The 26,846-nt window shown below is 39.8% G+C and overlaps 2 protein-coding genes and 4 long non-coding RNA genes across 10 annotated transcripts; 3 read left to right on the top strand and 3 right to left on the bottom strand.

The window, feature by feature from the left end:
* The first annotated feature begins 1,586 nt into the window (after positions 1-1,586).
* Positions 1,587-9,478, top strand: LOC119483670 (multidrug resistance-associated protein 4-like). The gene is made up of 7 exons (XM_037762031.1): positions 1,587-1,642; positions 5,523-5,587; positions 7,654-7,837; positions 7,928-7,941; positions 7,992-8,083; positions 9,164-9,287; positions 9,461-9,478. Exons 2-5 carry the CDS (start codon positions 5,525-5,527, stop codon positions 8,028-8,030), a joined length of 300 nt encoding a protein of 99 aa, XP_037617959.1. The 5' UTR covers positions 1,587-1,642; positions 5,523-5,524; the 3' UTR covers positions 8,031-8,083; positions 9,164-9,287; positions 9,461-9,478.
* LOC119483671 lies at positions 7,948-10,841 on the bottom strand. The gene is made up of 5 exons (XR_005205768.1): positions 10,823-10,841; positions 10,376-10,441; positions 8,600-9,573; positions 8,282-8,555; positions 7,948-8,192 (listed from the first exon to the last, which is right to left on the bottom strand). It is a non-coding gene; the product is annotated as an uncharacterized LOC119483671 (long non-coding RNA).
* A 2,829-nt stretch (positions 10,842-13,670) lies between these two features.
* Positions 13,671-14,766, top strand: LOC119483674. The gene is made up of 3 exons (XR_005205772.1): positions 13,671-13,689; positions 13,808-13,873; positions 14,673-14,766. It is a non-coding gene; the product is annotated as an uncharacterized LOC119483674 (long non-coding RNA).
* Positions 14,767-15,910: 1,144 nt separating this feature from the next.
* LOC119483675 lies at positions 15,911-16,146 on the top strand. Its single transcript, XR_005205773.1, has 2 exons — positions 15,911-15,972; positions 16,054-16,146. It is a non-coding gene; the product is annotated as an uncharacterized LOC119483675 (long non-coding RNA).
* Positions 16,147-17,795: 1,649 nt separating this feature from the next.
* Positions 17,796-19,221, bottom strand: LOC119483673. Its single transcript, XR_005205771.1, has 3 exons — positions 19,100-19,221; positions 17,950-18,157; positions 17,796-17,914 (listed from the first exon to the last, which is right to left on the bottom strand). It is a non-coding gene; the product is annotated as an uncharacterized LOC119483673 (long non-coding RNA).
* A 242-nt stretch (positions 19,222-19,463) lies between these two features.
* On the bottom strand, positions 19,464-26,317 carry LOC119483668 (multidrug resistance-associated protein 4-like). 5 transcript variants are annotated; one of them, XR_005205766.1, is made up of 8 exons: positions 26,193-26,317; positions 24,621-24,740; positions 24,406-24,516; positions 23,967-24,057; positions 23,886-23,908; positions 23,438-23,495; positions 20,066-20,184; positions 19,464-19,524 (listed from the first exon to the last, which is right to left on the bottom strand). XR_005205766.1 is itself a non-coding variant. In XM_037762028.1 (7 exons), the coding sequence occupies exons 1-6, from the start codon at positions 26,275-26,277 to the stop codon at positions 23,482-23,484; spliced, it is 444 nt and encodes a 147-aa protein (XP_037617956.1). In that variant the 5' UTR covers positions 26,278-26,317; the 3' UTR covers positions 21,409-21,441; positions 23,438-23,481. The 5 variants fall into 5 exon arrangements, 3 of the variants coding, with proteins under 3 accessions (XP_037617958.1, XP_037617957.1, XP_037617956.1); XM_037762028.1 differs by lacking the exons at positions 19,464-19,524; positions 20,066-20,184 and adding an exon at positions 21,409-21,441; XR_005205767.1 differs by lacking the exons at positions 23,886-23,908; positions 23,967-24,057.
* Positions 26,318-26,846: the final 529 nt, after the last annotated feature.

Raw genomic sequence — 26,846 nt, 5'->3', positions numbered from 1 at the left:
TACTATGACGTTTTTTTCGACATACTATACTATGACGTTTTTTTCGACATACTATACTATGACGTTTTTTTCAACATACTATACTATGACTTTTTTTCGACATACTATACTATGACTTTTTTTCGACATACTATACTATGACGTTTTTTTCGACATACTATACTATGACGTTTTTTTCGACATACTATAGTATGACGTTTTTTTCGACATACTATACTATGACGTTTTTTTCAACATACTATAGTATGACTTTTTTTTCGACATACTATACTATGACGTTTTTTTCGACATACTATACTATGACTTTTTTTCAACATACTATACTATGACGTTTTTTTCGACATACTATACTATGACGTTTTTTTCAACATACTATAGTATGACTTTTTTTTCGACATACTATACTATGACGTTTTTTTCGACATACTATAGTATGACTTTTTTTTCGACATACTATACTATGACGTTTTTTTCGACATACTATACTATGACGTTTTTTTCGACATACTATACTATGACTTTTTTTCAACATACTATACTATGACGTTTTTTTCGACATACTATACTATGACGTTTTTTTCGACATACTATACTATGACATTTTTTCAACATACTATAGTATGACGTTTTTTTCGACAAACTATACTATGACGTTTTTTTCGACATACTATACTATGACGTTTTTTCAACATACTATACTATGACGTTTTTTTCAACATACTATACTATGACGTTTTTTTTCGACATACTATACTATGACTTTTTTTTCGACATACTATTCTATGACTTTTTTTCAACATACTATACTATGACGTTTTTTTCGACATACTATACTATGTTTTTTTCGACATACTATACTATGACGTTTTTTCAACATACTATAGTATGACGTTTTTTTCGACATACTATACTATGATGTTTTTTCAACATACTATACTATGACGTTTTTTTCGACATACTATACTATGACTTTTTTCGACATACTATACTATGACTTTTTTTTCGACATACTATACTATGACTTTTTTTCAACATACTATACTATGACGTTTTTTTCGACATACTATACTATGACGTTTTTTCAACATACTATAGTATGACTTTTTTCGACATACTATACTATGACTTTTTTTTCGACATACTATACTATGATTTTAAATTTAAAATGTCATAGTACATAGTATAGATTTTCATGGTACTTAATGAAACTTTACTCAGGTTAAAATGATCATAGTGTTATCATAGTACACTTGTAGAAGTTATTTTATAACTGTAATCATAGTTGTTGTTTTAGGCTCAGATGTTTGTGAATGAGATGCAAATCTCATGTCTTCCTTCTCTTCTTTTCTCCCCAGAAGAGTGCAGAGTCTTCTGAGGATGACTGAGTTCATCCTTCGCTGACTTCATCCACGTCTTCGTCTTCTTCTGTATGAATGCAGACGGTGTAACCAGAAGGATCGGAGGGGGGTCATGCCAAGATCACGCCAACAAAAGTGTATTGTTCTTATCAAAGACTTTATTCATTTTACTCATGGCTCAGGTAGTAAAATGCATTTCTTTAACATCTATAACGTGTCTCTGCAGGACAGATGAGCTGATCCCTCGTCGTCTCAACACCATCATAGACAGCGACAGGATACTGGTGAGTCCTCTTACTCATAGATTCTAGAAAAGAGTTCTTGATAATCATCATAAAGGTCATAGTATGTCATGTAGCGTTATTGCACAGAGCGGATTAGTAATCAATCATTACTTAATATAAAAATATGGATCTATAATTAATAACTCAAAATTATGAATCATAAACGGAGGAGAGTGATGACAGTCAGCAATAACAATTCACCCTTATATTCAATTCAATTATTTAATTTAGGACGGCACCCAATTTAAAAAAAACAAAAAACAGGGAAAATGTGTGTGTATGTATGTATATATATATATATATATATATATATATATATATACATATATATATAGTATAGTATGTCGGAAGAAATCATAAAAAAGTCATAGTATAGTATTTTAATAAAATAGTCCTACTACAGTATGTCCAAAAAATGTAAAAAAAGAAAAAAGTCATGGTATAGTATGCCAAAAAGAAATTATAAAAAAACATAGTATAGTATGTGGCAAAAAAACCCATAAAAAGTAATAGAATAGTATGTAAAAAAAAAATAGCCATGATATGGTCTACCTGTTTACTTACCTTTTTTAACATTAAAGGGATAGTTCAGGTGTTTTGAAGTGGGGTTGTATGAGGTACTTATCTACAGCCAGTGTATTACCTACAGTAGATGATGGTCAGCACGCCTCCAGTTTTGAGAAGCAGACAGGAGCATCAGCATGGGAGCAAAGCAATGTACTGTTGTGGACGGGGGCAGCAAAACCTAAAATAAATATCAGTTTAAGTGTACGCTCTATTAAGAATATTTTCACCACTTAACCTTACCGTCAGACAGCCCCTTTCTGATGGGGAACTGAAGCCGTTGTATCCATCTATGCTCTAGTCAAAGCCACCAGAGTCCATAGAAAAAACCTGTAATTTTACCTTGCTGAATACGGGAGCCGCTGGTCTACCGCTGCCTCGATCAATTAATTTGTTTGTGTTTATTTATTTATTTATCTAAAAAGGATCCCTATTAGCTGATACCAATGGCACCAGCTAGTCTTCCTGGGGTCTGAAATCATGTACATTAATTTATCACATACATACTATATACAACATCACATTTGTGTTACACCAATAACACTAAAATTTTCAAACATATATAAATTTCAGATTTCAAATTCATACACAAATGTTCCACAATTTTTGTTTAGCCTCAAGGCCCATCATCAGGGAAAAGGAACAAAGAAAACCATACATGACCAACACTGGACTATCGATCAGCTGTTTAAGTAATGTATTCTTAGATGGTATTTGAATGAGGATTTGTTAGAGGATTGACGGATGTGAAGAGGGCTGCTATTCCAGTGAGCGATGGCACGGTAAATGACCGTCTTTTTTAAGGCATTAGTTTTTTAGAGTTAAAATGATTTGGCCATCACCTGCTGTTCTAGTGAAATGACTGTGAACGTCCCTGCATCTGGTAATTTGACTGTATAAAAACTCGGGTTTAGTAGAATAAATGCTGTTACTAAAGAACGTCGCTGTGCTTAAGGCAAGTCTTTTCTCTACTGGTAACCATGACAGTTTATGATGCATGCTGTCTGTGTTCGTTCTCATGGGGCAGTGTAACACAAGTCTTGTTTTGGGCAATTTGTAGTTTCCGCAGTATGCTTTTCGGTGCAGAAGACCATACAGGTGAGCAATAGTCCAGGTGGCTTAAACTTAAAGATTTAACTACTTGTCCCAGAACGTGTGCCGGAACATACGGAAGGCATTTTTTTGCCACGGAGATACCATTTCCCATTTTCCTGACAATTGTTTCTATGTGCTCGACCCATGACAGCTGATTGTCTATAGTTAGTCCCAGTAATGTGACCTTATCCACCTGCTGTATAGGTTCACTGTCCAAGTAGAGATTCATTGTGGGCATAGATGACAGCTTATGACTAGATCCAAAAATAATGGATTTGGTTTTTGAGATATTTAGTACCAACTTATTTTGTTTTATCCAATCATAGACCAAGTTTAGGTCTAAAGATAGAACTCGGTCTAGTTCGCCGCTTGTATTTGCTGCGTAATACAGTGTGGAATCATCGCCGTACATTTGTATACTAGCTTTATGCAATACAGATGGCAAGTCATTTGTGAAGATGGAGTACAGGAGAGGTCCAAGACAGCTGCCCTGTGGCAGGCCACAGTTAAGCCCTTTACTGTTAGACATGCTGCCATTGTAATACGCCCTTTGTGTTCTGCATAAAAGATAATTCTTCATAAATGTGATTGCACTTGATCTAAATCCATAACGTTGTAGTTTATTAATTAAAAGGTCATGATCTATGACATGAAATGCCGCGCTGAAATCCAGTAACACTGCACCTGTTATCCTAGAATTATCTATCTCTTTTAGCCAGTCGTCTGTCATTTGCGTTAGTGCAGAACAAGTGGAGTAGTGATGTCTGTAAGCATGTTGAAATCTAGTGTACAGTCAAAGTAATCTTGTATTTGTGAATGGACTATTCTCTCCTTCTTTCCAAATACTAGGATATATACCTTCCATTAGACATTTATTTAATATATGACATATGGGACTAGAAATGTAGTCGGCTGAGAGACAAAGTACCTTACTGTCCAGCTTATCGGTGCCTACGGAGCCATAATCAGGAAGGGCTTTTAACAATTTCCTTACTTCACTCTCATCCACACTGTTAAACTGAAATGAACAACTTTTGTTAATTATTATATTGTTACTTATAAGTTTGAGAGTATTGGAATCCATGCTGCTCATATTCTGCCTTAGTGCATCGACCTTATTCACAAAGTAATCATTAAAATAATTGGCTATGTCAAATGGTTTAGTCAAAAACCTGCCATCCGACTGAACAAAAGAAGGGCTCCCAGTTTTATTTCTCCCCATTATTTCATTCAAGGTTCTCCAGAGTTCTTTACCATGTAGTTTCACTGCATTTATTTTATTTTTATAATATTCCTTTTTCATTCTTTTATTCTGTTTGGTCACTCGGTTTCTCAATTGACAATATTTTAGTCTGTCTTCCACAGATCCTGACTTTGCTGATTTGGCTTTGTCTCTCTGTTTCATAAGGTCTTTTAAAGAGTCATTCAACCATGGAGCTGGTCTGGATTTGGCGGTATACTTCTTCACGGGAGCACGGTCGTCGACAATCCTCATAAAGATGTTCATAAAAATATGTAAAGAAGCCTCAGGCTCCTGTGTAGCATACACATCGGCCCAGTTTACATTCCTGACATCCTCCAAAAAACGTTCTGAGATGAATTTCTTATACATTGTCTTATTAATAATTTTGACACCACATTTAGGAATTATTGTGTGACTTTGGTGAATCCGAACTCACCAAAGTCACACAATAACAAACAAACTAACCGATCGAGGCAGCGGTAGACCAGCAGCTCCCGTGTTCTGTGAGGGTAAAATTACTGTTTTTGTCAAAGGAGTCTGGTTGCTTTGGTGAGAGCATAGATAACGGCTTCAGTTCCAATATGCAAACATAGACTGTATAACTGTCTCACCTCAGGGTAAACTGGCAAAAATATTCTATATGTAGCGCATACTTAAATTGATATTGATTTTTTTCGGTGAACCTAAAATACATTTTGCTGCTGCCCCTGTCCACTTTGGTTCTGTGCTCCTGTCTGCGACTCCAAACTGGGGGTGTGCTGACTGTCATCTACTGTAGGTAATACACCGACTGTGTATCTCATACAAGCCCACTTCAAAACACCCAAACTATCCCTTTAAACACAGGCTTTGTACTGCTGTCCACCACAGTATCTTTTCTGATATCACCAGAGTCAGACACGTTCAAATACGAGACATTAATTGTTGTGATAAAAGAGAGAATAGTGTCCTGAAATGTGTTTTTCCTTTTTCTGTTAGAGATGGATGCCGGCTCCGTTTGTTCCAGTGGCGGGTTCAGGCAGAGTGCAGAGGTGGAGGACCTGGTAAGATATTCCTTTTGTCTTTGACTTTATTTACAACTTGTATTTGTAGCTGAAGGATTTATGAAGCGCATTATTTAGTAGGGGTGGGGGCATAATGAATACAGTATAGTATTGCGGTATTTTGCGTGGCAATATTGTATCGATACACAGACACCAAGTATCAAACTTTTATTATATAAACTATTAATCTCTTAACAATCTGATGGCTATTGTGTCTTTCAGAGGTTGTAGCTGCTCAGTTTTAAAGCTAGAGTGATACTGGTATCATATGAAACTAGAAAACCTAAGGAATCCATGTCATGTTAGATTTTGGGAAGAATTGTAAATAATGCTCCATATTAAAATTTTGGCGAGGAAAAACGGGCATGGCCATTTTCAAAGGGGTCCCTTGACCTAGATACAGTGATTTCAGAAAGTATTCAGACCCCTTCACTTTTTTCACATTTTGTTATGTTGCAGCCTTACGCTAAAATCGATAAAATTACTTTTTCTCCTCATCAATCTAAATGCAATACACCCTAATAACAAAGTGGAAACAGAGTTTTAGAAATTTTTGCAAATTTATTAAAAAGGAAAAACTGAAATATCACATTGACATAAGTATTTAGACCCTTTACTCAGTACTTAGTCGAAGCACCTTTGGCAGCAATTACAGCATCAAGTCTTCTCGGGTATGACGCGACAAGCTTTGCACACCTGGATTTGGGGAGTTTCTGCCATTCTTCTCTGCAGATCCTCTCAAGCTCTGTCAGGTTGGATGGGAACTGTCGGTGGAGACTCATCTTCAGGTCTCTCCAGAGATGTTTGATTGGGTTCAAGTCAGGGCTCTGGCTGGGCCACTCAAGGACATTGACAAAGTTGTCCCTAAGCCACTCCTGTGTTGTCTTGGCTGTGTGCTTAGGGTCATTGTCCTGTTGGAAGGCGAACCTTCGGCCCAGTCTGAGGTCCTGAGCGCTCTGGACCAGGTTTTCATTAAGAATATCTATGTACTTTGCGCCGTACAGCTTTCCCTCACCAGTCCCTGCCGCTGAAAAACACCCCCAAAGCATGATGCTGCCACCACCATGCTTCACCTAGGATGGTATTGGGCAGGTGATGAGCAGTGCCTGGTTTTCTCCAGACATAACGCTTAGAATTGAGGCCAAACAGTTCAATCTTGGTTTCATCAGACCAGAGAATCTTGTTTCTCACAGTCTGAGTGTCCTTGCAATCTCCAAGAGGGCTTTAATGTCCGTCTGGCCACTCTGCCATAAAGCCCAGATCGGTGAAGCGTTGCAGTGACGGTTGTCCTACTGGAAGTTTCTCCCATCTCCACACAGGATCTCTGGAGCTCAGCCAGAGTGACCATCGGGTTTTCGGTCACCTCTCTTAGCAAGGCCCTTCTTCCCCGATGCTCAGTTTGGCTGGGCGGCCAGCTCTAGCGAGAGTCCCGGTTGTTCCAAACTTCATCCATTTAAGAATTATGGAGGCCACCGTGCTCTCGGGGACCTTCAATGCAGCAGAATTTTTTTGTAGCCTTCTGCAGATCTGTGCCTCGACACAATCCTGTCTCTGAGCTCTGTAGGCGGTTCCTTTGACCTCATGGTTTGGTTTTTGCTTTGATATGCGTTGTCAGCTGTGACACCTTATGTAGACAGGTGTGTGCCTTTCCAAATCATGTCCAATCAATTGAATTTACTACAGGTGGACTCCAGTCAAGGTGGAGAAACATCTCAAAGATGATCGAGGGAAATGGGAGGCACCTGAGCTAAATTTCAAGTGTAATAGCTTGAGTCTGAATACTTATGTCAATGTGATATTTCAGTTTTTTCTTTTTAAGACATTTCTAAAATTGATGAGGGACAAAAATAATTTTATGGATTTTAGCATAAAGCTGCAACATATGAAAATGTGAAAAAAGTGAAGGGGTCTGAATACTTTCTGAAGGCACTGTATGTAAAGCAAAACTCTGAGATGAACAAACTGTATCTTATTAAATAAAACAGATGTTGTCAAACTGTCGACATCTCACGGCTTTGGTTTGACCTCCCGGTCACATTAGTAACCTGTCTCCTTCTTGTCTTCAGATGATGTCAGTGGAGAGAGTGGTGGAGTACACTGAACTGGAGAGCGAAGCACACTGGGAAACCCAGAAGCGTCCTCCTCCCGATTGGCCCAGCAAAGGCCCGGTGACCTTCGACCGGGTCAGCTTCTCCTACGGCGGCGACGGTGCTGCAGAACCTGAAAGCAATGTTCCGACCCAAAGAGAAGGTCAGCTGTCTTTAGTCTTCAGAGGACTGAATTCATCACGTTCAACCTAAACTAATACATTAAACCAGATTCTTCTCTCCTGTGCTTCAGGTTGGTATTGTGGGGTGAACCGGTGCTGGGAAAAGCTCTCTGGTCTCAGCTCTGTTCCGCTTGGCAGAACCTCAGGGGAAGATCTACATCGACGGGGTTCTGACCTCTGAGATCGGCCTCCACGACCCGCGCCAGAAGATGTCCATCATTCCTCAGGTAGACATCAACTCACCTCCTCTTATTGGCTGTTAAAACGCACACACGCAGAGGAAACAATCTGGGGACGTCCCGATCAAGTTGTTTTGGTTCCGATTCTTATATTTACCTAAAGGTTGATTCAATATGAATCAATCAATCAATCAATCAATTGAGTATTAATATTGATAGGTATCTTTAGATTTTAATGGTACTTACTACTCTTGCCAATACTGCTTATTGATCTGGTACTTTAACGGTACTCTGAACAGTTGTTTTTCTTGTTTTTAGAGAAAAAATGAAAGAAATTAATAACAGGATTAACATTGCTTTATTTTGTCATAAATAATGTATATACATTAACATTCGAGTAGCAACTGCAACAGTATTGTTTAGAACAAATCACTGATAATGTGATAATTAAAATGTAAAATAGTAAAAAATATTTCTAGTATAAGAAGCGGTCATGTTTTGAACAAATCACTATTATAAACTATAATGTGAGGGTGAATTGGGCAACTAGGGATGAAGGAAAACGTCTGTTGAAAACGGTACATTTCTCCACCTGTATCTGATACGCTTTGGCTCGATGTTTTTGACAGATATCTTGTTTTTCCGCCCTTACAAGCAAAAAACTTGTCGCTGTTTTGGCAACAATCATTGTCTGCATCGACTAAACTGAAGCAGAACCACATTTTGGACCGGTTTGTTCTCTACGCCACTGTCGCTAAGAGCCGGGTCTCTTTGACGACAGGCCAAAAGAGAGATCTCTCCTCTGGATTGGAAAATGCATCATTGACGATTGTTTTAATTTTATAACAAATTACAAACAGAGTTTGCGAGTTCAAAGGCGCAAGATAACGTTAATGTGGCCGAAATAAATAGGAAATACATTTTAGTAATTAAGTAGCGTTCAGTAAAGATCAGATGGGATTTGGCTCTCACGGCACGTCTGTTTCTCCTCTCTGCTACACTGCTTTGCTGTGGCCTATTTCAGAATAAGGGCTATTAACCTGAGCCCAAAACAATTGACCAATTCCAAAGGTTAAAATAGCTGGAGACTCAACTACATTAAAGTCCTCCCTCTCCCCTGTTTTCCAGGACCCAGTGTTCTTTACAGACTCCACGAGGAAGAGCTCCAGCAGCCGGCGCGTCTGTCCACAGCCGTCCTCAAGAAGAACCGCATCCCGGTCATCGACGAGGCCACGGCCAACGCGGACCCCAGGTACCGCTGACACAACTCGCCTCACCGGCAGGGGAAAAATGATGCATACTGCACCAGAACTGCACACAATGTGACCTTTTATTTTTTTCACCATCAAAAGTGTAATGTTCTTATCAAAGTCTTTATTCATTTTACTTGTGGATTTATTTAACATCTACGACGCGTCTCTACAGGACAGAAGAGCCGATCCAGAGAACCATCCGGGACAAGTTCAGAGAATGCACCGCGCTCACTGTAGCTCATCGTCTCAACACCATCATATACAGCGACAGGATGCCGGTGAGTCCTCCTACTCATAGACTCTAGAAAAGAGTACTTGTTTATCACCATACAAGTCATCGTATAGTACGTTATGAAAAAGACAGCGACGTACATTAAATTTGCCTCGGCGGAGGTCATACTACAGTATGTTGAAAAAAATGTCATAGTATGCTCTAAAAATACATCACAGTATATGTTGAAAAAAGTGGCTTAGATGAAATTCAACTTTATTGTCATTGCACATAGTACAACTGAAGAAGCTATGTTGCTTGCGGTGGCGTTGGCTCATAAAACATTGCATGAGGTGGCATGAAAGAGTAGCAGAACAAGCTGTGAACTAGAGGACAGGAAGGTAAGTCACACCTGCTGCGATTAGTGATTGGCAGTGGCTCGTTGTCAAGGCGAGCACTGCGATTGGCCGGTGTGCAATCTGGAAGAGGTGCGGTCAGCTGTTGTGCAATCTGGAACAAGCACGGTCAGCTGTTGAGCAATCAGTCCGGGGCGAGTTCAGGTGCAGTTGCCGGCACATAAGCCGGCAGTTTGTGGAGCGACAGCGGAAGCGGCAGTCAGGTTGCGCATAGACGGCATTGTTGCTCAGACGCTCATTTTGCAAAGACAGATCTATGCAAAGAACTGTCTTAGCAAACTTCGGTCTTCGCAAAATGAGCGTCTGAGGAAAAGGGCGAGGGCACGGGGCTATGCCACAAGTGCTGCCGGATTTTCTCCAGGTTTGTCTTGTTTTTTCCTGCATTCTCTTGATACCATGTGCCTGACATGTGCTACAAACATTTGCCTGTCTTTCAGAGTCCTTCAATCCTGAACCAAACCTCATGGCTGCTCTTTGTCTGAATCCTTTCTTCTCACCCTTGGACCAAAAGAACCTGCGCAAACAACTTCTAAGGCTTCAGCCTTAGTTACGCAAGTGACTATCTTTTTTGAAATTCCTGCTTGGCACAATTTAGTTCTCATGTGCCAGGACTAAACCCTTTGTCTGTCTTTTCTCTTAACCTCTGCACAGAAGAACCTGCAAGAGTTTGACCGAGCTAGGACACCAGGACGCTATGCCCAATTTTCTACAAGTTTGTATTCTCCTTTGTCCATATTGTTCTCTTGCTGCATGCCACATGGCTGCCCTTTGTCTGAATCCTCTCTTCTCACCCTTGGACCAAAAGAACCACAAGAGGCAAGTGACTCTTTTTTGAAATTCCTGCTTGGCACAATTTAGTTCTCATGTGCAATGACTAAACCCTTTGTCTGTCTCTTAACCTCTGCACAGAAGAACCTGCAAGAGTTTGACCGAGCGCAATATTCTACAAGTTTGTATTCTCCTTTGTCTGTATTGTTCTCTTGCCTAACATGTGCTATACCCATTTCTCTGTCCGTCCTAGACCGGACTGCATGGCTGCCCTTTGTCTGAATCCTCTCTTCTCAACCTCGCAACAAAAGAACTTCTTCTGAGGTAAAAGACCTTACTTTTTAACCTTCCTACTGCTAAGCCAGACTTAAACTTTAGTGCCAGCAACTGAAGTCTCACTTTGCCCGCAGGAACAAACCGAGACCTCTGGAGAAACAAAGGATTGACCCAAAACGCTTTTCTTGCGTGGACTGGGTAAAGTACCTGGTCCTGCCTTAGCGAGAGACTGTTTAACCTCTGTTGATGTACATTTACTGATTTCATTAAATACTCTTTATTGCCTTTTGTGTGTGTGACTATTTGTAGTTCTTGTGTGCTAACTTAGTTATAATGGATTAAACCAGTGGACCCTATTTTCAGTTAAGCTGTGGTTTAGGCTGCTGAAATTACAATTGGAGAAATGTGCGGGGGTCTTGCTGTTCAGTTGCAACTGTGGGACTTTTTCAAGTACCTGCAAGTTAGAGATTACTTTAAGAAAAAAAATTACAAAGCATCAAAACAAACAATTTGATTACTGTATTCAGTAATCAAATTGTTTGTTTTGACAGTTTGTATTTTTTTCTGAGAGAGAAACAAAGACAAAAACAAAAACAAAAACCCACACCTACCCAGGACCCAGAAACCCAGAGCCCAGAAACCCAGGGCCCAGAAACCAGAAACCCAGGGCCCAGAAACCCAGAAAACCAGGGCCCAGAAAACCAGGGCCCAGAAACCCAGGGCCCAGGGCCCAGAAACCCAGGGCCCAGAAAACCAGGGCCCAGAAACCCAGGGCCCAGAAACCCAGAAAACCAGGGCCCAGAAACCCAGAAAACCAGGGCCCAGAAAACCAGGGCCCAGAAACCCAGGGCCCAGAAACCCAGGGCCCAGAAAACCAGGGCCCAGAAACCCAGGGCCCAGAAAACCAGGGCCCAGAAACCCAGGGCCCAGGGCCCAGAAACCCAGGGCCCAGAAACCCAGGGCCCAGGGCCCAGAAACCCAGGGCCCAGAAAACCAGGGCCCAGAAAACCAGGGCCCAGAAACCCAGGGCCCAGAAAACCAGGGCCCAGAAACCCAGGGCCCAGAAACCCAGGGCCCAGAAACCCAGGGCCCAGGGCCCAGAAACCCAGGGCCCAGAAACCCAGGGCCCAGGGCCCAGAAACCCAGGGCCCAGAAAACCAGGGCCCAGAAAACCAGGGCCCAGAAACCCAGGGCCCAGGAACCCAGGGCCCAGAAACCCAGGGCCCAGGGCCCAGAAACCCAGGGCCCAGAAACCCAGGAACCCAGGGCCCAGGGCCCAGAAACCCAGGGCCCAGAAACCCAGGGCCCAGAAAACCAGGGCCCAGAAACCCAGGGCCCAGGGCCCAGAAACCCAGGGCCCAGAAACCCAGGGCCCAGGGCCCAGAAACCCAGGGCCCAGAAAACCAGGGCCCAGAAACCCAGGGCCCAGGGCCCAGAAACCCAGGGCCCAGAAACCCAGGGCCCAGAAACCCAGGGCCCAGAAACCCAGGGCCCAGAAACCCAGGAACCCAGGGCCCAGAAACCCAGGGCCCAGAAAACCAGGGCCCAGAAACCCAGGGCCCAGAAACCCAGGAACCCAGGGCCCAGGGCCCAGAAACCCAGGGCCCAGAAACCCAGGGCCCAGAAACCCAGGAACCCAGGGCCCAGGGCCCAGAAACCCAGGGCCCAGGGCCCAGAAACCCAGGGCCCAGAAAACCAGGGCCCAGAAACCCAGGGCCCAGAAACCCAGGGCCCAGAAACCCAGGAACCCAGGGCCCAGAAAACCAGGGCCCAGAAACCCAGGGCCCAGGGCCCAGAAACCCAGGGCCCAGAAACCCAGGGCCCAGAAAACCAGGGCCCAGAAAACCAGGGCCCAGAAACCCAGGGCCCAGAAAACCAGGGCCCAGAAAACCAGGAACCCAGGGCCCAGAAACTTTCTGGGCCCTGGGTTTCTGGGCCCTGGGTCCTGGGTGGGTGTGGGTTTTTGTTTTTCTCTCTCAGAAAAAAATACAAACTGTCAAAACAAACAATTTGATTACTGAATACAGTAATCAAATTGTTTGTTTTGATGCTTTGTAATTTTTTTTCTTAAAGTAATCTCTAACTTGCAGGTACTTGAAAAAGTCCCACAGTTGCAACTGAACAGCAAGACCCCCGCACATTTCTCCAATTGTAATTTCAGCAGCCTAAACCACAGCTTAACTGAAAATAGGGTCCACTGGTTTAATCCATTATAACTAAGTTAGCACACAAGAACTTTTCTCTGTGTGAAGCTTAACTAAACACGTCTACCCAAATCTCCTAACTACAAATAGTCACACACACAAAAGGCAATAAAGAGTATTTAATGAAATCAGTAAATGTACATCAACAGAGGTTAAACAGTCTCTCGCTAAGGCAGGACCAGGTACTTTACCCAGTCCACGGAAGAAAAGCGTTTTGGGTCAATCCTTTGTTTCTCCAGAGGTCTCGGTTTGTTCCTGCGGGCAAAGTGAGACTTCAGTTGCTGGCACTAAAGTTTAAGTCTGGGTTAGCAGTAGGAAGGTTAAAAAGTAAGGTCTTTTACCTCAGAAGAAGTTCTTTTGTTGCGAGGTTGAGAAGAGAGGATTCAGACAAAGGGCAGCCATGCAGTCCGGTCTAGGACGGACAGAGAAATGGGTATAGCACATGTTAGGCAAGAGAACAATACAGACAAAGGAGAATACAAACTTGTAGAATATTGCGCTCGGTCAAACTCTTGCAGGTTCTTCTGTGCAGAGGTTAAGAGACAGACAAAGGGTTTAGTCATTGCACATGAGAACTAAATTGTGCCAAGCAGGAATTTCAAAAAAGATAGTCACTTGCGTAACTAAGGCTGAAGCCTTAGAAGTTGTTTGCGCAGGTTCTTTTGGTCCAAGGGTGAGAAGAAAGGATTCAGACAAAGAGCAGCCATGAGGTTTGGTTCAGGATTGAAGGACTCTGAAAGACAGGCAAATGTTTGTAGCACATGTCAGGCACATGGTATCAAGAGAATGCAGGAAAAAACAAGACAAACCTGGAGAAAATCCGGCAGCACTTGTGGCATAGCCCCGTGCCCTCGCCCTTTTCCTCAGACGCTCATTTTGCGAAGACCGAAGTTTGCTAAGACAGTTCTTTGCATAGATCTGTCTTTGCAAAATGAGCGTCTGAGCAACAATGTCGTCTATGCGCAACCCGACTGCCGCTTCCGCTGTCGCTCCACAAACTGCCGGCTTATGTGCCGGCAACTGCACCTGAACTCGCCCCGGACTGATTGCTCAACAGCTGACCGTGCTTGTTCCAGATTGCACAACAGCTGACTGCACTTATTCCAGATTGCAAACCAGCCAATCGCAGCGCTCGGAAACCAAACACACTGCTCAACTTGACAACGAGCCACTGCCAATCACTAATCGCTAATCACAGCAGGTGTGACTTACCTTCCTATCCTCTACTTCACAGCTTGTTCTGCTACTCTTTCATGCCACCGCAAGCAACATAGCTTCTTCAGTTGTACTATGTGCAATGACAATAAAGTTGAATTTCATCTAAGCGACTTTTTTCAACATATACTGTGATGTATTTTTAGAGCATACTATGACAATTTTTTCAACATACTGTAGTATGACCTCCGCCGAGGCAAATTTAATGTACATCGCTGTCTTTTTCATAACGTACTATACGATGACTTGTATGGTGATAAACAAGTACTCTTTTCTAGAGTCTATGAGTAGGAGGACTCGCCGGCATCCTGTCGCTGTATATGATGGTGTTGAGACGATGAGCTACAGTGAGCGCGGTGCATTCTCTGAACTTGTCCCGGATGGTTCTTTGGATCGACTCTTCTGTCCTGTAGAGACGCGTCGTAGATGTTAAATAAATCCACAAGTAAAATGAATAAAGATTTTGATAAGAACATTACACTTTTGATGGTGAAAAAAATAAAAGGTCACATTGTGTGCAGTTCTGGTGCAGTATGCGTCATTTTTCCCCTGCCGGTGAGGCGAGTTGTGTCAGCGGTACCTGGGGTCCGCGTTGAGCGTGGCCTCGTCGATGACCGGGATGCGGTTCTTCTTGAGGACGGCTGTGGACAGACGCGCCGGCTGCTGGAGCTCTTCCTCGTGGAGTCTGTAAAGAACACTGGGTCCTGGAAAACAGGGGAGAGGGAGGACTTTAATGTAGTTGAGTCTCCAGCTATTTTAACCTTTGGAATTGGTCAATTGTTTTGGGCTCAGGTTAATAGCCCTTATTCTGAAATAGGCCACAGCAAAGCAGTGTAGCAGAGAGGAGAAACGGACGTGCCGTGAGAGCCGAATCCCATCTGATCTTTACTGAACGCTACTTAATTACTAAAATGTATTTCCTATTTATTTCGGCCACATTAACGTTATCTTGCGCCTTTGAACTCGCAAACTCTGTTTGTAATTTGTTATAAAATTAAAACAATCGTCAATGATGCATTTTCCAATCCAGAGGAGAGATCTCTCTTTTGGCCTGTCGTCAAAGAGACCCGGCTCTTAGCGACAGTGGCGTAGAGAACAAACCGGTCCAAAATGTGGTTCTGCTTCAGTTTAGTCGATGCAGACAATGATTGTTGCCAAAAGAGCGACAAGTTTTTTGCATGTAAGGGCGGAAAAACAAGATATCTGTCAAAAACATCGAGCCAAAGCGTGTATCTGATAAGATACAGGTGGAGAAATGTACCGTTTTCAACAGACGTTTTCCTTCATCCCTAGTTGCCCAATTCACCCTCACATTATAGTTTATAATAGTGATTTGTTCAAAACATGACCGCTTCTTATACTAGAAATATTTTTTACTATTTTACATTTTAATTATCACATTATCAGTGATTTGTTCTAAACAATACTGTTGCAGTTGCTCCTCGAATGTTAATGTATATACATTATTTATGACAAAATAAAGCAATGTTAATCCTGTTATTAATTTCTTTCATTTTTTCTCTAAAAACAAGAAAAACAAATCGTTCAGAGTACCGTTAAAGTACCGGATCAATAAGCAGTATTGGCAAGAGTAGTAAGTACCATTAAAATCTAAAGATACCTATCAATATTAATAATTGATTGATTGATTGATTCATATTGAATCAACCTTTAGGTAAATATAAGAATCGGAACCAAAACAACTTGATCGGGACGTCCCCAGATTGTTTCCTCTGCGTGTGTGCGTTTTAACAGCCAATAAGAGGAGGTGAGTTGATGTCTACCTGAGGAATGATGAATATCTTCTGGCGCGGGTCGTGGAGGCCGATCTCAGAGGTCAGAACCCCGTCGATGTAGATCTTCCCCTGAGGTTCAGCCAGGCGGAACAGAGCTGAGACCAGAGAGCTTTTCCCAGCACCGGTTCACCCCACAATACCAACCTGAAGCACAGGAGAGAAGAATCTGGTTTAATGTATTAGTTTAGGTTGAACGTGATGAATTCAGTCCTCTGAAGACTAAAGACGGCTGACCTTCTCTTTGGGTCGGAACATTGCTTTCAGGTTCTGCAGCACCGTCGCCGCCGTAGGAGAAGCTGACCCGGTCGAAGGTCACCAGGCCTTTGCTGGGCCAATCGGGAGGAGGACGCTTCTGGGTTTCCCAGTGTGCTTCGCTCTCCAGTTCAGTGTACTCCACCACTCTCTCCACTGACGTCATCTGAAGACAAGAAGGAGACAGGTTACTAATGTGACCGGGAGGTCAAACCAAAGCCGTGAGATGTCGACAGTTTGACAACATCTGTTTTATTTAATAAGATACAGTTTGTTCGTCTCAGAGTTTTGCTTTACATACAGTGCCTTCAGAAAGTATTCAGACCCCTTCACTTTTTTTCACATTTTGATATGTTGCAGCTTTATGCTAAAATCCATAAAATTATTTGTGTCCCTCATCAATCTACACTCAATACACCATGATGACAAAGTGGAAACAGAATTTTAGAAATGTATTAAAAAGGAAAAACTGAAATATCACATTGACATAAGTATTCAGACTCAAGCTATTACCCAGAAACCCAGGGCCCAGAAACCCAGGGCCCAGAAACCCAGGGCCCAGAAAACCAGGGCCCAGAAACCCAGGGCCCAGAAACCCAGGGCACAGAAACCCAGGGCCCAGGGCCCAGAAACCCAGGGCCCAGAAACCCAGGGCCCAGAAACCAGGGCCCAGGGCCCAGAAACCCAGGGCCCAGAAACCCAGGGCCCAGAAACCCAGGGCCCAGAAACCCAGGGCCCAGAAACCAGGGCCCAGAAACCAGGGCCAAGAAATCGAGAGCCCAGAAACCAGGGCCCAGAAACCGAGAGCCCAGAAACCAGGGCCCAGAAACCAGAGCCCAGAAACCAGGGCCCAGAAACCAGGGCCCAGAAACCAGGGCCCAGAAACCGAGAGCCCAGAAACCAGGGCCCAGAAACCAGGGCCCAGAAACCAGAGCCCAGAAACCAGAGCCCAGAAACCAGGGCCCAGAAACCAGGGCCCAGAAACCAGAGCCCAGAAACCAGGGCCCAGAAACCAGGGCCCAGAAACCAGAGCCCAGAAACCAGAGCCCAGAAACCAGGGCCCAGAAACCAGAGCCCAGAAACCAGAGCCCAGAAACCAGGGCCCAGAAACCAGAGCCCAGAAACCAGAGCCCGCCATATTACCAAAAGGTGGCAACTGAGATCCATAAAATAATTGGAATAAAGTTAAAATAACAGAAATTGTTTTTCACAAAGGCTAGTAGTAGGAGACATTCAGTTTATATATTCTGTACATAAATAGGAAATACAAAACCCATTTAAAACAATTAAGCAAGCGGTGTTTTACTCGATTTTATTTATTAATTCTATTTGTGCTTTTTATAACTTAATAGCACATAAACAAACTGAAGTAAGTACTAGCCCTGACTGAAATCTGTCCACAAAACACCGCACCAGCTGCGCTCTCTTTCTCCTCCAGTTTAAACACTATTGATCAAAACATCAGTGGCGCAACTCATTATTCTTCCTCTAGTCTGCTCGCTCCAAACACATTGACCTTATACTTACCGATAACATTTCAACCGTCGGTAATCGCTTCTCTGAGCCTGACTGACTCGGCCTGCGGCCGACAGCTAAAAGTACCAATCCTACCGCATACTACCTTTCCTGTCAAAAATACTAAAGCGCGCACACACAGTCTTTAATCAAGTCTCTGAATTCTACCATCCGGCTTAGAATATGGCACTTTATTCTTAGTAGAAAACAAACAAACTACAAAAAAACATACTGTAGGGAACAGGTTTGGTTATTAGCTAATTAATAAATAACAATTATCAATAAACATTAATAATGAACGGGGCACCGCCCTGGAATCAGGGACCAATAACCAAAACGTTAATCCAGTCTCATAAGGGGATTGTTCACTCCAAATGCCAGTATTTAAACACTACTTTACACTTAGGAGATGAACGGTGAAGGGTGAATCCGAGCACTAACTCTCACAACCGGCTGTTACCGCAATACAAATGCACAATAAACACAGCCAACTGCTATTTAAAGTAAGACCATTTATTTAAATATAGTAATATCAATCTAAATCAATAGTTATTAAACAGTAGTAATTAATGATTAACAACACTTTCAATAAACAAATGGATATTCTACAAGGCAGCTCTAAGCACTAAACTAGAATCAAGCAAAACACAAAAGCAAGAGAATGTGTGTTTGTGATCACGTTTGCCAGCCGTGCACTGGTCTTTTACTAATAAACTACAGCTACAGATCTTCACGTTTTGGCAGAAGCTAACATAAGGAGAAGCCCACAGCGTGGCGCACACAGTCAGCAACAGTAAACAAAGCATAACAAACAAGCAAAGCAAGTAAAGCAAACAAATGGACTCAGCGGTCCGTACGTTTAGTACAAATCAACAATAGTTATTAACGTATTAGAATACACAATTTCACTAGTCTCTGCCCAGACACAAGCCTCTTACTTGAATCACTTCTCCAAAGCGATAGTGGCGTATATCGTCGCGCAGGCTCGGACAATAACGGGCCATTATGATGCGGATGAACGGAAGGGCTGATCCTCCGTGTGGCAGCGGATGGGAAAGCAGCCAGAAATGAAGGAAAAGGCGGTGTGCACTTTTCCTTGGTGAAGAACGGGGTCCTTAGGCCACTTCTTTATCGCCCAGGACCTGGTGAGGCCCCTACACTACGAACAAACTACGAACAGGGGAAAAAAAAAGAAAGATTAGGACAAAAGACTTGGAAAAAACTACCATCAGACATTTAAGTACCATCAGACATTGAACTACGATTAACTGGCATTAAACTAAGAATTATCTACCATCAGACATTTATGTACCATCTGGCATTAAACTACCATCTCACATTAACTACAATTAACTGGCATTAAACTAGGAATGTCTGATGGTAGTTTATTTAAACTACAAACAAAATACCAAACTACCAGCAAAAAACTACCATCAGACATTAAATACGGATAGACTACCATAAAACTATGATAGAGCATACTATACTATGAAATTTAGTTTTTCAACATACTATATGACATTTTTAGAGCATACTATACTATGGTGTGGTGTTTTAATGACTTACCTTCTCCGCCGCCACACCTCTTGTGATGCCAACCGCTGAGAACCAAGCATTGGGGCGACAGAGCATTCTCCGTAGCTTTCCCCGTCGCTCCCCAAACGCGGATGTGTACTGCACCAATCTGCTCAAATCACAAAACAAACCTCGCATTTTTACAACTGCTTTGTGATTATGTGTGATTAATGTAATCTGGCAAAACTGTCATCTCACCAATATACATATTGAATTTTTAGATTGTATTATCTATTTTTTTTATTGTATTATCTTTTCATTAGCACCTATGGGATTGTCACAATCTCATTTCGTTGTACTGCACGATGACAATAAAGGGCTTGAATCTTGAATGTTGTGTTTGAATATTTTTACCGTGTTGTTTGCTATGATCATTTTAACCAGAGTAAAGTGTCATTAAGTACCATGAAAAGCTAAACTATGTACTTTGTCATTTTTAATTTTACAGTGTGTTGAAAAAAAGTCATAGTATAGTTAATCGAAAGATAAAAATTCATAGTATGTTGAAAAAGAGTCATTTTTTTCCCCCCCAACATACTACCGCCACACTCCTTCCTGCAGCCTCGGCTACTGTCTCCAAGCACTGGACCTGGGGCGACAGAGCATTCTCCGTAGCTGTCCCGTCCCTCTGGAAGTCGCTCCCCAAACACGTCCGAGACTGCGCCAGTCTGTTGAAATCACAAAACAAACCTCACCTTTTTACAACTGCTTTAAATGTGTGATTAATGTTGTGTGTTGTTGCCGTGTTGTTTGAATAAACTGTTGTACCATGAAAAGCTATGCTATGTACTATGACGTATTTGTAGAGCATACTATACTATATCTTTTTCAACATACTATGACATTTATGCATTTTTCTCTACATACAGTACAGTACAGTATTTTTTTCGACATACTATACTATGACGGATTTTTTTCTACATACTAGAGCATACTATGACTTTTTATTTTTTTAAACATACATTTCATGACTTATTTTTTTCAACATACTATACTGTGACGTATTTTTAGATCATACTATACAATGATATATTTTTAGAGCATACTATATTATGACATTTTTTTCAACATACTATACTATGACTTTTTTTTAACATACTATACTATGCCATTTTTGTCGACATACTATACCATGACATTTTTTTCGACATACTATACTATGCCATTTATTTCGATATATGACATTTATGCGTTTTTCTCTACATACTATGACTATTTTATTTTTTCAAATATACATTTCGTATGACTTTCATTTTTTCCCAACATACTATACTATGATGTATTTCTAGAACATTCTATACTATGACGTATTTTTTAGATCATACTGTACTATGACATATTTTTTGAGCATACTATACTATGACACATTGTTTTCTCTACATACTATACTATGACTATATTTCATTTTTTTCCTCATACAATACAATAAATACATGTATTTTTAGAGCATACTATACTGTGGCGCAATTTTTCCAACATACTATACTATGACTATATTACATTTTTTGACAGTATACATACTATACTATGACGCAAGTTGCCCTATGCCTTTTCCTCTACATACTATAATTTCATTATATTTTATTTTTTCCACATACTATAATATGACTATTTTCGACATACTATACTATGACTTTTTATTTTTTTCAACATATTTTAGTATGTTTTTTTTCTATTTTTTTCGACATACTATACTATGACATTTATGCCTTTTTCTCTACATACGTATATATATATATATATATATATATATATATATATATGTGATTGAATTTTGAAAAACCCCTGCATTTCTCCTGCATGACCCCCTCCGACCCATCTGGGTACATCGTCTGCATTCAGCAGAAGAAACAGAAGAAGACGTGGATGAAGTCAGCGAAGAAAGGCCGTCATCCTCAGTTGTGGTCAGAAGACTCTGCACTCATCTGGGGAGAAAAGAAGAGAAGGAAGACATGAGATTTGCATCACATTCACAAACACATTCTGAGCCTAAAACAACAACTATGATTACAGTTATAGAGTAACTTCTACAAATACTACACAACTATGATTACAGTTTTAGAATAACTTCTACAGATACTCGCACAGGAAAAGCGTACTATACTCTGACTTTAATGACTTTTTTTTACATAATATACTATGAAATTTTAATGATTGTTTTTTACATACTATGACTATTTTTTTAACATAATATACTATGACTTTTTAGGCATACTGTACTATGACTTTTTATTTCGACATGCTATACTATGACTTTTTAATGATTGTTTTTACATACTATATTATGGCTATTTTTTTTTTACATACTATTCTTTTACTTTTTATATTTTTTTTTCGACATACTATACTACTCTTTTTTTGACATAATGTTGTAGGACTATTTTTTTTAAATACTATACTATGACTTTGTTTTTGACATTCTATTAATTTTTTTTTCAACATAGTATACTATGATTTTTTTCGACATACTATACCATGACCTTTTTTCAACATACTATACTATGACTTTTTAATGATTGTTTTTACATACTATATTATGGCAAAAAATGTTTACATACTTTTCTATTACTTTTTATGTTTTTTTTGCGACATACTATGCTATTTTTTTTTATAATTTCTTTTTGACATACTATACCATGAATTTTTTATTTTTTTTTTAACTTTTTTTGGACATACTGTAGTAAGACAATTGTTTTGACATACTATACTATGACTTTTTTATGAATTATTTCAATAAACTAAACTATACTATGACTATTTTTTTGGCAAACTGTACAATGACTTTTTTTGACAAACTATACTATTAATTTTTTTCGACATACTATACCATGACTTTTTTTTCAACGTACGATAATATGACTTTTTATGATTTTTTTTACATACTATATGACTATATTTTTTGAAAAACTATACTATGACTTTTTAATGATTTTTTTGACATACTATATGACTATTCTTTTGACATATTATACATGCATTTTATGACCTACTATACTATGACTTTATAATGACATACCATCACATTTTTATGGCATAATATGCTATATCATACTATTGTAAGACATTTTTGTGACATACTATATGATATTTAATGACAAACTAAACTATAGCATGCCATACTGTGACTTTTTTATGGAATTCTGTACTATGACATACGATAACTATTTATGACATACGATACTTTGAGATTTTTATATGACAATATAATGACAAACTATACTGTGACTTTTTTATGACATACTATGACTTTTTATGACATTTTTATATACATAATAAATTATGACTTTTTTTATGGCATACTATACTGTGACTGTGATTTTTTTGACATACCATACGATGACTTTTTATGACATTTTTATATTCATAATAAACTATGACTTTTTTATGGAATACTTTACTATGACTTTTTAGTATTCTTTGTATTAACTGTGTTCCTTCAATTATCCTTTATTAATTTTATTACCTTTGTTTTATATTTATTCAATTATTTTCTGTTAGTAGTACGGTAAAGTAGTTAGTCAAATAAACATTTAATTTTATAAAGAACTTGGTTACTTGATTTGTGTGTTTATAAACAACTAAAATCACTGTTCACCATGTGCAAGAACTCAATGAGACTCAATTGATTAATATGAAATTTTGAAGTTTACCCTGTTTCTTTTTCAAAATTGGGTGCCGTCCTAAATGAAATAATTGAATTGGATATAAAGGTGAATTGTGATTGCTGACTATCATCACTCTCCTTCACATTTTACGACAATTCATGGGTTTATGATTCCTAATTTTGAGTTATTAATTCTAGATCCATATTTTGATATTTAGTAATGATTGATTACTAATCTGCTCTATACATGACCTATTATGACCTTTATGATGATAAACAAGAACTCTTTTCTAGAATCTATGCGTAAGAGGACTCACCGGTATCCTGTCGCTGTCTATGATGGTGTTGAGACGATGAGGGATCAGCTCATCTGTCCTGCAGAGACACGGTAGAGATGTTAAAGAAATGCATTTTACTACCTGAGCCACGAGTAAAATGAATAAAGTCTTTGATAAGAACAATAAGCTTTTGTTGGCGGGATTTTTTGAGTTTGTATCTGCTGCACTAGTGGTTTGATGTGGTTTGATGTTCTATGTTTTGATACAGTTCTAATTACCAGATGAAAAATGCCTCCCTTTTCTAACATGCAGATCAGAGCTACGTCTAAAAGCACCAACATACTTGCTTTCACTGCACGTTTGCTACAGCAGGACCAGCAGCTACAACAGGAAGCTTTGAAGACAAACTAATAGGAGGAATAAAAACGGAGTACACAGTACTACTGCATGCATTTTTTGCCAATGAGGTGAGTTGTGTCAACAGTACCTGGGGTCCACGTTGGCCGTGGCCTCGTGGATGACCAGAATGCAGTTCTTCCTCAGGATGGCTCTGGCCAGACACACCAGCTGCCTCTGGCCCACGCTGAAGTTGGAGCCCGACTCGGCCAGAACCGTCTCCAACTGCCCGGCAGCTCCTCCACCGCGGACTTCAGCTGCACCTGCAGGGAACGCTGAGTGAGTGATTGCCTGACGCACATGACAATGGAAGCTAGAAGATCAACTGCTGGAGTGTGCTGATTGGATACTGACCTCCTCCAGAGCCTTCCTTATATTCTAAATATAGCATACACTTAAACTGATTTTTTTCATGTTTCTAAAATCCGTTTTGCTGCCGGCCCCGTCCACAGCAGTGCATTGCTTTGCTCCCGTTCTGGTACTCCTGTCTGATTCTCCAAACTCCATCTACTGTAGATAACACACTGACTATGGAGAAGAACCTCATACAACCCCACTTCAAAACACCCAAACTATCACTTTAATATGAGAAGATTAAAATTCTTCCTTACGGTCTCTGAGCAGCAGGCAGCCAAAGGTGGTGACGGTAACAAAGATGGAGCAGATGCCGTGGAGACGGACAGCGAACCAGCGAGAAGTGGTCAGCAACAGTAACCAGGCCTCTGTTCAGGACGAGGACATAGATTATAGACACTGCACTGACGCAGCTCACAAACGCTTCATATTGATGAGCAGTGAATGTAAAGGTGCTGAGGCTGAGGAGAACCTGAGTGCAGGTCCTGCTGGGCATTGAAGGCTTTCTGGAACCTCTCCTCTGCTCCAAAGGCTCGGATGGTCCACAGGCCCTGAAGAGACGAAGACAGGTGGGACAACACTGGACTCCGAGCTGCAGGACAGATGAAAAAAAAGTATAAGGGCTTACAACATTATGATATAAGTCTGTGATTATTATTATGTCTCATAAGTTGTTGCAGCAATTTTTGGGTTGAAACCATTTGTTACACAGATTAAGTGCTAAATTGAACAATTAACTATAATTAATATTAACTCTACAATTTACCAAATAACATTACTTTAGTTTTGTTCAAGTTTAATGTTTTTATATCAAACCATATTTTTACTTTGCTCATTTCTTTAGTGATGTCCTCTCAATACCCAATTTATGTAATCCAAGACTGTTTAGGGACCCCAGCATGCAGAAATATTCAAACACACCATTTTAGAATAGGAGAAATCACCAATCAATTTTCAGGTCACCTGCCACCATGGCAGACAGGTTTTCCTTATATTAAGAAATATTATTTTTAAAAAGCAATTCTCAAGCCTAAATTAAATATATGGTAACACTTCATTTTACAGGTCCACAAATTTCATGGTAGTTAGGTGATAATTAGCAAGTAACCTATTTGAAATTTCTTTGGAATTACTGCCAAATTACCCCAATATTTACCTATAAATTTATTGAAAATTACTTTATTATAAACATTATTTCATAATTATATTCTGCTATTTCTCAATAGCTGGTAATTTATTTAATACATTTCCAGGGTAAAGAACACAAAGTTAATTGATCTGCTTTATTTCCATGTCTGCTGGTATATTGATGATAATTAGCAAATAACTTCTTTTAAATTTCTTTAAAAACTCCCTGAAACATGACATTAGCTTCCAGGTTACATCTGTGTTGACAATACACAATTCATAATGGTGAGATTTGTGTCTTTTATTAGTTTTGGTTTTCCACCTCCGATGAAGAGCAGCGCCTAAAGGCCCTATTTTAAAGATTATATACTATTTTAGCATATAATTATTAAATTATGTTTGTAATAAAGTAATTTTAGGTGAATATTGGGGTAATTTGGCAGTAATTCCAAAATGAAGTGTTACCAAACATAGTCATGCATTAAGGTTACATGATATATTACATAATTCTACAGCCTGGTACCACTGACTCAGAGTTTACCATTTTAAAACCTATATTTCAGAAGTGGCATACAAAAACGTTCATTTCAGACCCTGAATCCACCAGTATGCAGAAATATAAAAAAAAATACACCATTTTAGAATATCATAAAATAGCACATTTATAGTGCATTCAAATAAAGTAGGTCAGATTTCAAAGTGCCTGTTGTGCAATTAGAAAAAGTTCCCACAGCTGTGTCCGGTCTGTGCAATCAATCAATCAATCAATCAATCAATCAATGCAACTCTAACTGTGTTATGTTATCAGTTCTTTTACTAATATTTGTCAAACAATGAAGAAAACATATACACAAAGGTGAGTTTTTAGCATGGTTAGTGATTATTGTTGGTTTGTTTGTAATTGTTTTAGTCTTACCTGTTTGAAGCGCGCGCTCAGGTCCTCGTTTCCTCCCAATCAAAGGTCCGACTGACAAACAGGAAGTGGAAGAATCCAATGTCATTAATACAAGAGGGAACCAGACTGTACCAAGTGGAGGTGGAGCACAGGGGTGTTTGTTTGGCTTAGTTTGATTTATTTGCACAATTTGGATATAAAATATGTACTATTTAATAAAATAAAAAATGGCATTATTGCTCATCAAAAACAAAACAACAAATGAACGACCAGAAAACACACACATATATATATATATATATATATATATATATATGATTTTTTTTTAATTAATATTTTAGTTTGAATTATGTATTTTTTTTACAGCTTGTTGCTACTAATTGGATGTTAATTCCAGTTTGCATAACTCAAAATTGTGTTTGTAATCAAAGAAAAGTGTTAAATCACTTTAAAAGTTGCAGGTTTGTATTCAACATAAAGAAGTGAGGGGAGAAAAAGTCATCTTTAATTCAGTGTGTTTTATTAAAATATTTCACTCATTCAGTCCATCACAATAACAAAAGTGTCAGGATTGAGTGAAATGTGCCATGGTGACGCTCATTTAAAATCACAATATTACAAACAAACATTATGCCACGTATAAATGTGAAATCTCCCAAGTTTTTTTATATATGT

Source organism: Sebastes umbrosus, chromosome 24, assembly GCF_015220745.1.
Source record: "Sebastes umbrosus isolate fSebUmb1 chromosome 24, fSebUmb1.pri, whole genome shotgun sequence".
In the NCBI taxonomy this organism is placed as follows: Eukaryota; Metazoa; Chordata; class Actinopteri; order Perciformes; family Sebastidae; genus Sebastes; species Sebastes umbrosus.
Note: the sequence above shows the minus strand (reverse complement) of the source record. Positions and strands in the feature narration are given on the sequence as shown.

Excerpts from the sequence above, each read along its gene's own strand:
- LOC119483670 (XM_037762031.1), top strand. The coding sequence starts at position 5,525 with ATGGATGCCGGCTCCGTTTGTTCCAGTGGCGGGTTCAGGCAGAGTGCA. Across the intron at positions 5,588-7,653 it reads GTGCAGAGGTGGAGGACCTG|ATGATGTCAGTGGAGAGAGT; the intron begins GTAAGATATTCC and ends TCTTGTCTTCAG.
- LOC119483668 (XM_037762028.1), bottom strand. The coding sequence starts at position 26,277 with ATGACATTGGATTCTTCCACTTCCTGTTTGTCAGTCGGACCTTTGATT. Across the intron at positions 24,517-24,620 it reads CCAGCAGGACCTGCACTCAG|AGGCCTGGTTACTGTTGCTG; the intron begins GTTCTCCTCAGC and ends CGTCCTGAACAG. Across the intron at positions 24,058-24,405 it reads CTGCCTGCTGCTCAGAGACC|GTGCAGCTGAAGTCCGCGGT; the intron begins GTAAGGAAGAAT and ends CGTTCCCTGCAG.